Here is a 14,959-nt window from a genome sequence, read left to right as displayed (position 1 = left end):
ATTTTTTCAGCACCTGGAGAAGTGGAATCATCTTGCAAGGCAAGGGTTCATAAGGAAAGAGAACCATCGTAAGTTTGTTATTCAAGTATCTTTCTCATTATTTAATTGATGTTGTATCGCAGCAGAAGAAAGCGACACAAGAAAAAACTCGGAAAGAGTCCACCTACTTCTCCTCTAGGAACAGTCCCTCCACCTGAAGAAAGGGAATCGCCAACGTGGAGTTCTAACCTGATGGAGGTTAGAGAGTCGAAGCCTGTCGAAGAATCAGATGCAAAACCTGCTAGATCAACTGGAGCTATTCCCAAACTACGAACGGAAAAAGATAAAAAAAAAGCACTGAGGAGAAAGCTCAAAGGAGACGATTCAGATGCTGAAGATGCTGAACTTAAAGAAATGGAAGATGCACTGGAAGATTACCGTAGAGGTGAAATCAGATCTAGGAGGAAAAGAGCCAGAACAAGAAAAAAAGGACTTTCCGAAGAAGAAGAAGAAGAAGATGAGGATCTAGAGGACCAGCCATTATTCGAAATAATCCAGGGAGGAGAAGATGTATGGGACACATTTGAAGATTTAGATCAATCTAAGTTTCAAGAAGAACTAGATGAGGATTCTGCTCTTTTGACAAAATTCAAAGATAAATTAACAAAGATCGAAACGAGGAGAAAACTCGCCGAAAGAAAACAACGGGTGGGAAGTGTATCTCCAGCTGAAGCTGGCATTCCGTTAACTACCCCCAAACCTTCTCCAAGTCCAAAACGACAGGAATCTTCAGAAAAGATATATTCAGAAGGGCCGTCTGAAATTCCAGTGCGCGGCGAGGAGCCATCCCGTTTACCAAAGAAAGGTCTGCCATCTTCAATGAAAGACCCAAAATTGCATAAATTGTTCGAAGAGGCCAAAGGAATGCCAGATGAAGAAAAAGGTGAAATGCCAACCGGAGGTGGAATCCCTACCGGAACTGGACCACAAATGCAAGCCGCTCCAGAGGCTGACAAGAAAACTCCTGCCTTCGATGGAAAACCCATGACTCCCATTCTAAGGGGATCAACACAAGCGAACGTTATTTTCTCTGAAGCACTCGACACTTTTCAAAGTGGTAAAGTTTATTCAAAAAAATCTCAAATCAACACTAGTAAAATATACGCTCAAAATTGATTATCATCAAATTTTGAACAAGAAATCAAAACTTTCCAATAAAATCGAACATTTCTTTTATCATTCTATAGTTTCTCCGTTGTTGAATATAATGTGAATTTCACACTATGCTTTCTAGATTTTTTATATTGGGCTGTGTAACGTTGTAATGCCATTTTCTATGAAAAAAACTACTTATTGTGGGATTTCCATTGTTAAAATGGATTTCACTGAAATCACCACTCAGATTTTTTTTGTGAGTCTACAAATTCTACTAGTTTTGCTAATTCAAACAATCAACATACATATTCCATACCAGATAATTGATTGATAACAAAATTATTTTCAGCTGCGACTCCTAGTACCCCTCCCATTTTCAGCAGGGATCCGAAAATAAGACAGCAAGCGCAAATGCAAGAATATGATGACCATTTGTATGAAGATGTCGAAGAATGGATACCGGCTCCACAGTATTTTGCTGATGAACATGGTGAGATTATAATTACATCAACCTATATTTTTCAAATTCACGGGGTGTAATATAGATGTTCCGAGCTCTTGTTCACATGTTTTGTAATCAGCATGAGTAGCACAAATATGTGCATCTCACGTGAATTTTGAAATTGCAGCTTGAAAGAAAACAGTAGTTACGATCTGGCAGGCTCTGCATCTTGTGTCAGGAATCTCTATACCCATCACGCGACTACGGTACTAACGATTATGGACATACAAGATTGCTTACTTTTGTGATTTTGTTAAACACGTCACGTGATCTCGTGACGTAACAGTGGTGACTCTGGATTGATTCGGTACTGCACTTTTAAATTAAAATAAACAAATTTCATGTAAATCCCTTGTTAGAATATTATATTTATATAGGATTGAATACTTAATATAAATAGATTAATACTAAGTAAACATTTTTCTTTTGTGGATGATAGGGCGAGCTATTTTGTCCTTTTTAAAAGTAAAAGGTTTCATCAGTTTTTTATTATTTTCGTGAAAACTGTAACTCCCCCAAAAATTTGGTAATGAATGAATAGTATTATCTAAAAATTTTTTTTATAACTTTTTGTTCCATCTTTTCTAATAAACGCTTGATAATCAAAAATATATAAGTAATAAATTGTTTATAGGTGTATTAACTTTTTTCATTTATCTGACAGAGAATACATGATACGGTTTCTATTTTTTATTAAGAAAATGAGAAATTTGAATAGAATGATTCAACTCAAACTTTGTTCCATAAATGAGGAAATTGATAAATCTACAATTTAATATACCTATTATAATACTACATTAGAGCAAAAAGGCACTACTTTATATACTTAATATATTTTATATAATGTTTTTTCATGAATGTAGAAAAATAAATTTAAAGAACTAATGTACCTATTACTTTATTTAATTTTCGATTTTTTTCTGTTATCAAAATTGTTTAAATTTTTTCGAATGACCTAGTTTCGTCGGCCTTTAAGTTATTATATTTCATTCTGATAATTGTTCTCAGTTTGCAAAATTCAAAAATAATAGGAAAAACTTCGTTTTTCGCAATTTTCTTTGAAAGAGTTTCTACAACTCCTGGCCCTTTTTTAAATCCATTCAAATGATGTTTTCCAAAAAGCTTGTTCCACTTTTCAATTTTTTCTAACCAATTATCCCAATGAAAGTTGCTGGACCCAAAAGGATATATTATAATTATGATCTTCTGCTTTTATAAGTATAATCTCCCAAACCAGGTATATAATTTTTATGTTTTTTAGCAAAATATCCAGCAATATATTCTAAAGAGTCCTCTGTTATTTCTGGAATATTTGTATTTGAAGTTGAAGGAATATTAGTAGAAATATCAGAACTACTAGATGAAAATGAGCTACTACAATTTGATCCTATTGTCTGCTCTAAAATCGTGTCTGCGTTAATTTCAATTTCATTTGGACCACGGCTTCTAATTTGAGAAAATCCATTTTTGAGAGTGAAATTATCCCCTCTTTTGCAGCGACGAATCCATTCTTTTTGCAAAGTTATGGAAACCATATCCTTAGCAATAGGAAAAGAATGAAATATTACATCAGTAACACCACTTTTCTTTATAGTCAACTGATTGCTTTTGCAAGTTGACACTGCACGAATACGACCAGGCATTTTAACTAAAAATTACAAGGTTATTTAATGGTTAGACAATTTTTGCTATTATTTACAAAATGTAAATATTTTAAATTTTCACCTTAATTTAATTTGAAAATGTTCAAAAAACAAAAAAAAGTTCCACAAAACAAACTGAAGAAAATAACAGAGTCTTATATGGTGTCTACTCGTTACACCAGTTAAAAAAATGTCCAAAAGCACAAAAAAATACGATTTTCACAATAACAAACTCAATGTTTCAGAAACCTAATTGGTATGGTTAAATAAAAATTTAATCAAAATAAACAAAAACAATGTAATACTGTCCGAAAATAATCCTCAAAAAATGTTAAAATAACACACAGTTTTATGGCAGCTACTAAAAGTGTCACCAGTGTTACGTCACATCTGCTCGGCCCTTGTTTAACGTGGCGATATATGTAAGTGAGCAATCCTGTATGTCCATAATCGTTGATCCTGGCAAGCTATGATTATCCAGCACATTGGCATTCCAGCCTTTAGTACTATTCATCAACATTTAAACATTGAACAATGCTGATTTTGAATGACTTTAAGAATGTAAAATTAATATGTATGAATGAAGTATGTGCTACAATGAGCTCTATTTCAAATTTGAAAATACGTGATTTTAACTTGGCAACCTTGCCGAACTAACACCAAAAGTGGTGGAGTCGGTACTTGGTGTAGTCAGGGCCTTGTCGTTGAGGCGATTGATTTGAGTGAGTTCTTTATAGAGGGTATTTGCGAAGTATGTACCATATCACTTAATAAGAAGAATCAAATGTACAACATCCTCTGTTGTTATAGACTTTAAGTGCAAAATACGAAGAACTTGAAACTCAATTATAGTCTATTTCAAAAGAGTGTAGAGTAATAAATCATGAAGTGTCATAAAATTTGCCTGAATTTCCTTGTCGTCCATGGGCGTAGGCAAATCTTAGGATTATTAAACTTAATAATTAAAGTAAATTAAAAATTACAGACATAGATAATAATAAAAGGCCATTTTTGGGAAGTAATTTGGTCTAAAACTAAGTACCTACATGTATTTAGGTAAGTAAAATTTCTTAAAAAAAGATTAAGATTAATTTTAGTGGTTCTTGTAAACTTATTTAATATGCAATTTGGGTTCATATACTTGAGCATGATTTCTCAAAAAAGGGTTAACACTTAGTTCCGAGGTGCCATGTCATTATAATAATCCCTTTTTGACCCTGCCCACCAATCATGCAATACCTATTAAACCCAGGTAATTAAGAAAAAGGGTTTAAATATATTGTAATGGTGTCTTAAACATTCGAGTTATAATAGTAATTGTTACTACACCAATTAAACGTACAGTGATATTGTGATATAGAAATAGTGAAAAAGTTATAAAATGGGGACATTTACTCCAAAGAAAAGAAGTGTAAAAAATTCTCCGGTATCTGTTTGCGAAAAAGTTATAATTTTAAATGTATATGATTGCATAAAACACGATCACCCTAGTTTGTCTGTGCAAGAAAGTGTTGAGCGATGTGCCCGAATGACTGGAATTGGACAGTCCACGATTTTTAAATTATTGCGAGAAAGAAAGATATCAGGCCAGGTAAGTCCATGCAAGAGAAAATCAGGAAGACCAATAAAAATCTTAGATGAAGACACCAAATGTGACATTCGAAGAAAAGTTCATTCGTTTTATTTTAAAAAGGAAATACCCACTCTTGAAAAAATATTTATCGAGATAAGCCAAGATAACGATATTCCTTTGATATCCAGAAAACTTTTATGGAAAACTTTAAAAAGTATGAATTTTGCCTGGGAAAAGCACAATCGAAAGGCACTATTACTGGAAAGTGATGAAATTGTTTGCTGGAGACGAAAATATTTGACAACTATAAAGCAGTACCGCAGAGAGCAAAAGAAAATTTTTTATCTTGATGAGACGTGGATAAACGAAGGTTATATAGTCAAAAAAATGTGGCAAGATAAAAATATAACAAGTTCTCGCCAAGCTTTCATAGAAGGCCTTTCGACGGGTATTAAAGTGCCGTCGGGAAAAGGGAAGAGGCTTATAATTGCTCACATTGGAAGCGAAGACGGATTTTTAAAAGAAGGTTTGTTAAGCTTTGAGTCGTGCCGGACGGGAGATTATCATGAGGACATGAATTCGGATGTCTTCGAAGACTACTTCGGGGAAATGTTAAAATTTCTTTCAGCTGATTCGGTCGTGGTTATGGATAATGCAAGCTACCATTCAAGGCGCTTAGAGAAGGTACCAACTTCAGCTTGGAGAAAGCAAGAAATTATTAACTGGCTGTCAAATAAAGGTATTCAGTTTGAGACGAATTCAGTAAAGAAGGAACTACTAGCCATAGTAAAACAACATAAATCTCGCTTCATGAAATATGCCGTAGAAGATGTAGCAGAAAAGTATAAAGTAACTGTGCTGCGCCTACCGCCATATCATTGCGAATTAAATCCTATAGAACTTATATGGGCACAAGTTAAAGGATATGTTGCAAGGCACAATACCACATTTAAAATGAAAGATGTCAAGGTATTGTTTGATCAAGCCATTATGGAAATCACATCAGAAAACTGGCAAAAAGCAATCCAGCATGTTTTAAAAGAGGAAGATAAAATGTGGGAACTGGACAACTTGGTCGATCAGGTGGTTGACCCTATAATTATAACACCAGGGGATGATGACAGTTCTTCGGATGAAGACTATACTGATGTAGAATAATTTAATTGAATTGTAAATATACTGTAGCGGGATAAGCAATCTGGACAGAGACCAGTGTATCAGTGACAGTGACACTTTTGCTTAGGTTAGGGTTTAGAATTAAGGGTAGTCTGAATAATTATTTTCTCGGAAGGTTCTCGAAAATTGTACCTAGTAATCTCTAGAACATTCAATTAGGGTATAAATAGAGTGTTGTTAAACGTTAAGGGAAGTTCACAGTTTTAGTATTGTTCAAGTGTCAAATTGTAATAACGTATCCAGTAAAGTTCTTGTCGTTTTTGTGAATAAATTGATTTAAAGTCCCCACAAGTGTTTCAATACGTAAAGTTCGTTCGTGTGTGTTTGTGAGTATTTCCCGATTTCGGTTCGTATATATTTTATTGTTACATTTTATATTTTTTTAATAACACTGTTCTGCTGTATTAAATTTTTATTTCCTTTAATATAATTTTTATGAATGCATATTCTTTTGGCAATTATCCCACTAGCGCGCCTCTGGCTCAGTATTTATCCGTCGATAACAATGGACAAATCCCTTAAAACAGGGTGATACCTACCTGCTCTTTATGAAACGACATAATTTTGCAATGCGGACTAGGGAAGTGACAGAATTTATTGACGGATCACCCTGTAGCGCTTTTGAATACTTAATGAGATTTTATTAATCTACACTCTTTTGAAATAGACTATAGTGAGTGGTGATTATTTGAAATCAGGAAGTAAATATGTGAACTTCTCTAATACTTTGATACAGTATAACTTCCGTAATTGGGTTTTAGGCCAACCAGAGTGACGGACACAACAATCTCTTCTATTGATCATATATACTTGAATTTTCCCAACAGAGGATCTACGTGTGTACTCGATTTTCCATTTTCAGATCATAGAATGATCTTGTGCGAGATCGATTTTGGAGTCACAGAGTCCCAAGTTGTGAGGTCCTTTTATGGAGAGGATTGGTCTGTAATTTTGCGTTCAATTATTTTCCCGACATATGTCTTCAACACTTTAATATATAAATTCCTTTATTGCTGCGATTCAAAAAACATAAAACTGAGAACTAGGTGAAATGCTCTAGCTTCAGACTGAGAGAATACTTCAACCTTCAAAAAATTTATCCGAAACTTTGAGAATCAAAGTTAACTATGAAAAAGATGCAAAAATTCCTTTTAAAAAATATCAAAAAACAATTCTATCAAGCTAGAATTGAGTCAAGTAGTAATCTATCAAAAGAAACATGGAAAATGGTATCTGAATTACAAGGTTCAATAACTTACAATATGTCAAATTTTGAAATTACCACGTCCAGCGGTGTTGTGACTGAAGACCCTAACATTATTGCAAACGAATTCAATTCTTTTTTTATAGAAACTCCTCGGAAATTAGTTGAAGATTTGGACTTGGCAACGTATAATATTGGGTCTCCGGTGAATTAATCATCCTCAAGGTTTTACTTATACCCGTTTAGTGAGAGTGAAGTTTTTGAACTGATGATAAAAAGCTAAATAATAAAAGGTCGTCAGGGAACGATGACGTTCCGGCATATCAACATATTAACAAAACCTTTTGTCTTTCTTACCAATTTAAGTTTTGGTTCGGGTGTTTTTCCCGAAAGATTGAAAACAGGCAAAGTCGAACTTATTCACAAAAAAATAACACAGTTGGTGAATAACTACACAGATCCGTAGCAGTAACATCGATTTTCTCAAACATTTTTGAGCATTGTTTCTTGAGTTTCTAGATTTTCAAAATTTCTTGACATAAATGACATTACTTCGGATACGCAGCATGGGTTTCCAAGTGGAAAATCCACCAATACCGCAATTCGATCCGTAGGTATATGACTATTTAGCTGATGGCATAGACGCTGGCGAATGCCCTGTTGGGATTTTTTGCGATCTCACTAGGGCATTTGACTGCGTACTCTCAGGTACTCTCTAGAAACTTACATGAGCTAGGTTTTGGGGAAATTTGGAAAAATTGGATTGATTAGTTTATGTCTGGCAGAAGCCAATATGTAACCATCACCAATGTAATCAAGGGGAACAAAAGAACAATTTACTCTCAACCGATATCTCTATCACTCGGAGTACAACAAGATTCAGTCTTGGGACCCGTACTATTTCGAATATATATAGATAAAGTTGACGAATCTGTTCCTGATGGAAATTGCGTCGAATTTGCTGATGACGTTGGCATGATTATAACAGGCTACGATTAAATAAGTATACAACGGAAATGCGAGCAAACAATGAGATCCTTAAACTGGTGGCTTTCCAGTAACTCGCTTGTTTTCAATTCAGATAAAACAGTAATTATTCAGTTTTGTGATTATCAAAACATTCTTGACCCACTATATATTGATGTGGATAATCAGCTGCTTCCATTGTCGAAAAGTACTTAGTTTTTGGTTATTGAGATTGACAAAAACCTTAATTTTAAATCACATTGTGATGGACTCATACCAAAATTGCATTCTTCAGCATTCAAGCTACGGAATCTCAGCTATAATCTCAGTCCAGATCAACTAAAAATTGTATACTTTGCTGAAATGTAGTCGAGGTTGCGCTATGGTGTCTGTTTCTAGGGTTGGTCAAAACGCAAGTGTAGTTTTTTTTTGGCTCAGAAGAATATAATCAGAAGTATCTCTGGCATTAGTCACATGGAGTCCTTTAAACCTTTTTGCATGAAATTAGAAATACCGACTTTACGCTGCTTGTAGGTATATAATGAAAATGTGTGTCTACGTTTTTCAAAGTGAAAGTCGATTTCTGTTAATAGGCTCTACAAATACAATTACTCTACAAAATACAAAATTATATGTTGCAGGTCCTCGTTTATTTAATGTTTTACCAAGTGACAAAGAAAGCATAACATTAGAAACGTTCAAAACAAAAATAAAACATTGTTTAGTTTTGAATGCGTATTACAGCGTTAATGATTATTTAACGTACGGTGTACGGGTGTGCATGCCTTTTCGTGTGTGCTTCTAGTTTCAGTGTAGTAGTTTGTAATTCACCCTTGTAATTCAGATTATACGGACTATAGGAAAATAAAGGATTTGATTTTATTTGATCCTCTCATTTTATGGACTCCTGCCCACTAGACCTGAGATAAGCGAAGGTCAGGTGATTTGATGAGTCGATTTATTCAATAATTATTAAAGAAAACTCGATGCATTGTATTTTCCTTATGTTGCCGCAGGAGTGAAGTGATTTCTGTGAATTTTGTGTTGGTCTTTTTTTTTAACGGGTTCCAACTCGATAACAGAGTTGTGATATCCCTTGTTCAATGTCGAAAACTAAATTGAGTTCATCAACCGCCCGGACAGCTACCCTGAAGAGAAATGCTTCAATTTTTGCTCTTTAATGATCGCTGACACTCCAAACGTTTTTTCTGTTGTTGGGAAAAGTAGAACCAGGGAACGGACGATTCTTCGGGTTTTTACGTGGAGTTGATACAGCTTCTCTCGAGTCAAGTTTACTACTCCAGAAAAGTGGAATAAGATCGGAATGGCAAGGATATGTTTGCCTTTGATAGCAACAATTTTCTTACCTGATATTCCTCTCCGCAATCCTCACAGCTTCTTTTCAGACGCACCTTTGCAGATTTGTCTATCTCAAATTTCATACCGACAACATTCCACAACTCTTAAATACTGAGGTATTAAGGGCAACCATATGAAACAAATGGATGGTATATGCCTTCGGTTGACGAGGGTGACACAGGTGATTCTGAAGACAAAATGTTGGAAAATTAAAAGTCGGGGATGTCTGAAATACACAAGTCAATAAAAATATTCTTGGACAATCAAGCGGCTCTTGGCTCCTACCGAGCAATGTCCAAATTGGTAGCAAATTGCCAAAAACGACTCTCCTCAATAGGAAGACTTAACAGATTGTCTCTGGTTTGGGTTCCTAGCCATACTGGCGTGAAAGGCAATGAGACTGCTGACTCCCTTGCAAAGGAGGGTGCTGTAAGCAGCTCTATCAGACCAGAACCTGAATGGCAAGAAGATTTATGGACTTTTGGCAGAATCTTCCAGGATTGACTCACTCCAAGGCGTTTATTCACCCTTGGAAGCTTGATACCAAACAGTTGTTGGACTACAGTAGGCATGAACTACCGATGTCTAAAAGGCCTTCATACAGGTCACTGTCATTTGAATCATCACATGCAGAGACTCGGACTGTCGGAAGACAGTGTGTGTCGCCCCTGTTTGGAAAATAATGAAACAGCAGATCACATACTTTTTTGTCTGCCCCGCTAGGGACCGAATCAGGTTTTTAGAGTTCAGCAGAGCCGTACTGACCTGAAAGACCACTCACCTTAAAAACTAACGGGCTTCGTTAAGAAGCTGGGTTTATTTGATCGAGTGTGAATATGTGTGAGCCACAATAAACCCTTATGGGTTGCGGTGGAGGATCGAATAGACCCACTAACTTTGAACCTAATCTAACCTAACCTATATGAAATAGGCCGTCACAAACAATGTCGGTCAGACTGAGCCAGCTATTATAAATTGTTTTGAAAAAAATATATCCGATTTCAGAGACCAGAAGGGTCTAGTGTCACTGAAAACGCCTTAGAGAACGACCATAGATTTAATGAAAACTCTCTGAAATTGTTGAAATTGATACATGACACCAGATGTTTGGATGCTCTCGTGGACCCTGTTAGATATTAATAGAGATTAGCTTCATAGTTAGCTTCATTTACTGAAGACGCCAACTTGATTGATGAAATGTCGTCGAGAAAAGTGCTGCAGTTCTGGTGTCTGGAAATAGTTCTTGTTTTGGATTCGTTTCAGGCCAGAGGTTCCAGTTCTACCTTTTATTTTCGTGATAATTTCACTATTATTACTTATATCTTCACGAATGTTTCTTAAGATTCCTAAGAAAGAGTAGAATCACAATTGTATACAAAGTAGAAACTCTCTAGTAGCATTGATTCTGTTCTCAATTGTGTAGGTCTAATGATATATTTTTTCAATGATGCAACTTATTTTCAGAATTTTATTATTAATAAATGTTACAAAACGGATTTGAAGCTTTATAACTCCTATTTATCATATGCGAGCACTTTCGACAGCTGGTCGTGCTATCATCATCAAAGCTCTTCTCGAACTTTTTTGAGTAGAGCCTTGTGTAGAGTTTCAGTAGAGCCTTGGTGATGATAGCACGATCAGCTGTTTCGCATATAATAAATAGAAGTTATAAAGCTTCGAATCCTTTTTGTAATATATTTATATATATATATATATATATATATATATATATATATATATATATATATATATATATATATATATAGAAACAGAAGTTAATATCGGACATAGCACTCATGAAAGTGGCAAACCATAGACACGTGTTTCGGGCTTTTGGCCCATCATCAGTATGGTGCAGCCAAGTGTAAGGATGGGCAACACTTGGTTACCAAAAGATAGAAATACAAATGCACGGAGCCACCAACAGGAGCCAACCGCACATTTGTGGTTTCAGATGATAGATCTCGTGTTCACAAAAAAACTATCAAAATCACCACGGAGGCAGTTACAGCTACCTGCGTGACATCCGGGTCCAGGAAATTATACAAATATGAAAGTTATTGAGTGTCTTGATATAGAAACAGAAGTTAATATCGGACATAGCACTCATGAAAGTGGCAAACCATAGACACGTGTTTCGGGCTTTTGGCCCATCATCAGTATGGTGCAGCCAAGTGTAAGGATGGGCAACACTTGGTTACCAAAAGATAGAAATACAAATGCACGGAGCCACCAACAGGAGCCAACCGCACATTTGTGGTTTCAGATGATAGATCTCGTGTTCACAAAAAAACTATCAAAATCACCACGGAGGCAGTTACAGCTACCTGCGTGACATCCGGGTCCAGGAAATTATACAAATATGAAAGTTATTGAGTGTCTTGATATAGAAACAGCTATTAAAAAATATTTGTATAATTTTCATATTTGTATAATTTCCTGGACCCGGATGTCACGCAGGTAGCTGTAACTGCCTCCGTGGTGATTTTGATAGTTTTTTTTTTGTGAACACGAGATCTATCATCTGAAACCACAAATGTGCGGTTGGCTCCTGTTGGTGGCTCCGTGCATTTGTATTTCTATCTTTTGGTAACCAAGTGTTGCCCATCCTTACACTTGGCTGCACCATACTGATGATGGGCCAAAAGCCCGAAACACGTGTCTATGGTTTGCCACTTTCATGAGTGCTATGTCCGATATTAACTTCTGTTTCTATATCAAGACACTCAATAACTTTCATATTTGTATAATTTCCTGGACCCGGATGTCACGCAGGTAGCTGTAACTGCCTCCGTGGTGATTTTGATAGTTTTTTTGTGAACACGAGATCTATCATCTGAAACCACAAATGTGCGGTTGGCTCCTGTTGGTGGCTCCGTGCATTTGTATTTCTATCTTTTGGTAACCAAGTGTTGCCCATCCTTACACTTGGCTGCACCATACTGATGATGGGCCAAAAGCCCGAAACACGTGTCTATGGTTTGCCACTTTCATGAGTGCTATGTCCGATATTAACTTCTGTTTCTATATCAAGACACTCAATAACTTTCATATTTGTATATATATATATATATATATATATATATATATATATAACTCGATAACACCTCCTTTTTATATATATATATATATATATATATATATATATATATATATATATATATATATATATATATATATATATCTCATATATAATCAGCTTTGCAGATGATACTGCAATATTTTATAAGGGCAAGTCATGGCCTACTTTGAAAGAAGATGTAGAATCAGATTTTTCCCTAATCAAATCGTTCTTTGACAACAAGCTTTCAATTATCAATATAGATAAAACTTATTTCTTACCTTTTTCTAATTACGAAACAACAATGCCCAAATTTGATTCCCTATCTATAGAAAAAAATACACGAATAATGTCGGCAAATATGATAAAATATTTTGAAATGGTTATAGATGTATATCTGAAATGGGACCATCACATCAACTTCCTCCTGAAAAAACTTCGATTTGTTTACCTGAAACAAAAAAAGACAATTTATCACAGTCTTGTGGAAAGTCACATCACTTATGGACTACTTGGATGGTGAGGTATAATCTAAAAGTCACATCCATTCTCTTGAAGTCATTCAGAAACAATTTCTGAATCTGATGCTATCTAAGAGCTTGAAGATATCCAAGTGATACACTTCATAAAGAATCGGAACTACTACTAGCTTTAGGACAATTGTATTACAAAAACTGTAACACAAGACAACATAAACACAAGAATCATTTAGTGACACTTATCCATGACTGCAGTACTAGGCATCGTAAGCAGTTCCAATGTCCTCGTGTGCATAAATCGGTGGACCAGAAAAGTCATCAATACTTGGGTCCAAAACTATACAACAGCTTACCTTCGAATATTCAACAGATACGTAATATCAACCAATTCAAAAGTAAACTAGTCAGATTTATAAAGAACTTACCAAGAGAGAGTATTCATAATTTGATTCCATCTAATAACACAAGACAAATGATAAACAGTTTTAAATCATGAAATTTGAACCTCACACTACTAAAATATGAACTTGGCCCTTTCTGCATTCTACTCATTACATGTATATTATTGAATTTTATATATTTCATATTATTAATTTAGTCAATATTTGTATCTCCCTAGTTTATAAATACCTATATACAGGATGATTCACGGTGGATGGCACATTAGACGTTTCTGGTGAACCAGACAACGGATCACTTTGAAAATTTAATGGAGGGCATATTCGGACATTCTCTAGCCAACTAAAATATTTTCGACGATGCGGTGTTGCCGCTTCTATTAGAAAGCAGTAGCAACTTTGATTTTTCAAATAGAACACTCTGTATATAATATTATTTTTGGAATCTCCAACAATTGCCCGACAACTTTTCTTGATATTTCCCTATACCTATCTGTTACCGTTTTCGAAATAAAAATTAATTTCAATTTTTTTCTTCGAAAATCATGACTTCTAAAAATGCCGATATCTTTTAGTTAAGAAGTACTATGATATCAAAATTTGGTTTGGAGTTAGGTGATACTTGGACACTTCCCACATGTCAGCCTAATCTCCGTTACTTCAATACAGGGTGGTAAAAAAATACAGTTTTTTCGTTTGCTTGAAAAAGTTGCTGAAATTTGATTATTTTAAATGGAACACCCTGTATATTATTGAAAATTCGGAAAGCTGCTGAAATTTGCTTTCTTTCTATGTATATCATACCTATACCTAACTAGTCAAGTTTCTACCGCCAATGAACCTCAAGAAATTTATACGAATTCAGAACAATTTCAATATGTTTGGATAAACTTTAAATAAGCACCAAGAAACTTGAAATTGGAAATATTGATATGAATAATTATAAAAAAGTAAAACAATCATGTGGAATATTTGAAAATATGTTCGAATCGCTGGCCGTTCACTTCCAAGCACTTTAAAATGCGGGTGTTGACTGCTTTCGTGGTGGCAGATCTGATTTCATTGGGATCCAAATCTTCAAATGTTTGGGCAATCCTTTCTAACAATTCATCTCTCGAACGCACGGGTATTTTGTAAACTTTTTCTTTAAACATTCCCCACAAATAAAAATCTAATGGATTAAGATCGGGTGATCTCGCTGGCCAATTCCATGGTCCCAAGCGCCTCATCCACCGATCGTCAAATAGTCTATCCAGTTCTGCGCTCACTTCTCTTGTGCAATGTGCAGGAGCTCCGTCTAGTTGGTACCAACAGTTTCGATAATCTTCGAGTGACAGATTATCCACGAAACTGTCTACAGTATTCTCCAAAATATTCAGGTAGCTTCTGGATGTTAATGACTCCTCGTATATCACGTACCTCAATTTGTTGTCCATCAACATGCAGAAGACATTAAAACCGAAT

At 35.2% G+C, this 14,959-nt stretch overlaps 1 protein-coding gene across 2 annotated transcripts in view; it reads left to right on the top strand.

Annotated features, from left to right (window-relative positions):
• The window catches only part of LOC111513096 (uncharacterized), an 86,034-nt gene that overhangs the window by 13,225 nt on the left and 57,850 nt on the right, over positions 1-14,959 (top strand). Inside the window, exons 5-7 of one of the 2 annotated variants that reach the window (XM_074181850.1) lie at positions 11-68; positions 126-1,096; positions 1,484-1,624. In XM_074181850.1, coding sequence (XP_074037951.1) covers positions 11-68; positions 126-1,096; positions 1,484-1,624 — 1,170 coding nt within the window. Of the gene's footprint in view, positions 1-10; positions 69-122; positions 1,097-1,483; positions 1,625-14,959 lie in introns of both variants that reach the window. The other variant, XM_074181849.1, reaches the window with a different exon arrangement.

Source organism: Leptinotarsa decemlineata, unplaced genomic scaffold (assembly GCF_025532065.1).
Source record: "Leptinotarsa decemlineata unplaced genomic scaffold, Ldec_3_MD MMD2_tig00026316_RagTag_RagTag, whole genome shotgun sequence".
NCBI lineage: Eukaryota > Metazoa > Arthropoda > Insecta > Coleoptera > Chrysomelidae > Leptinotarsa > Leptinotarsa decemlineata.
The sequence above is the reverse complement of the archived record's forward strand: the minus strand, read 5'-3'. Positions and strand labels throughout refer to the sequence as shown.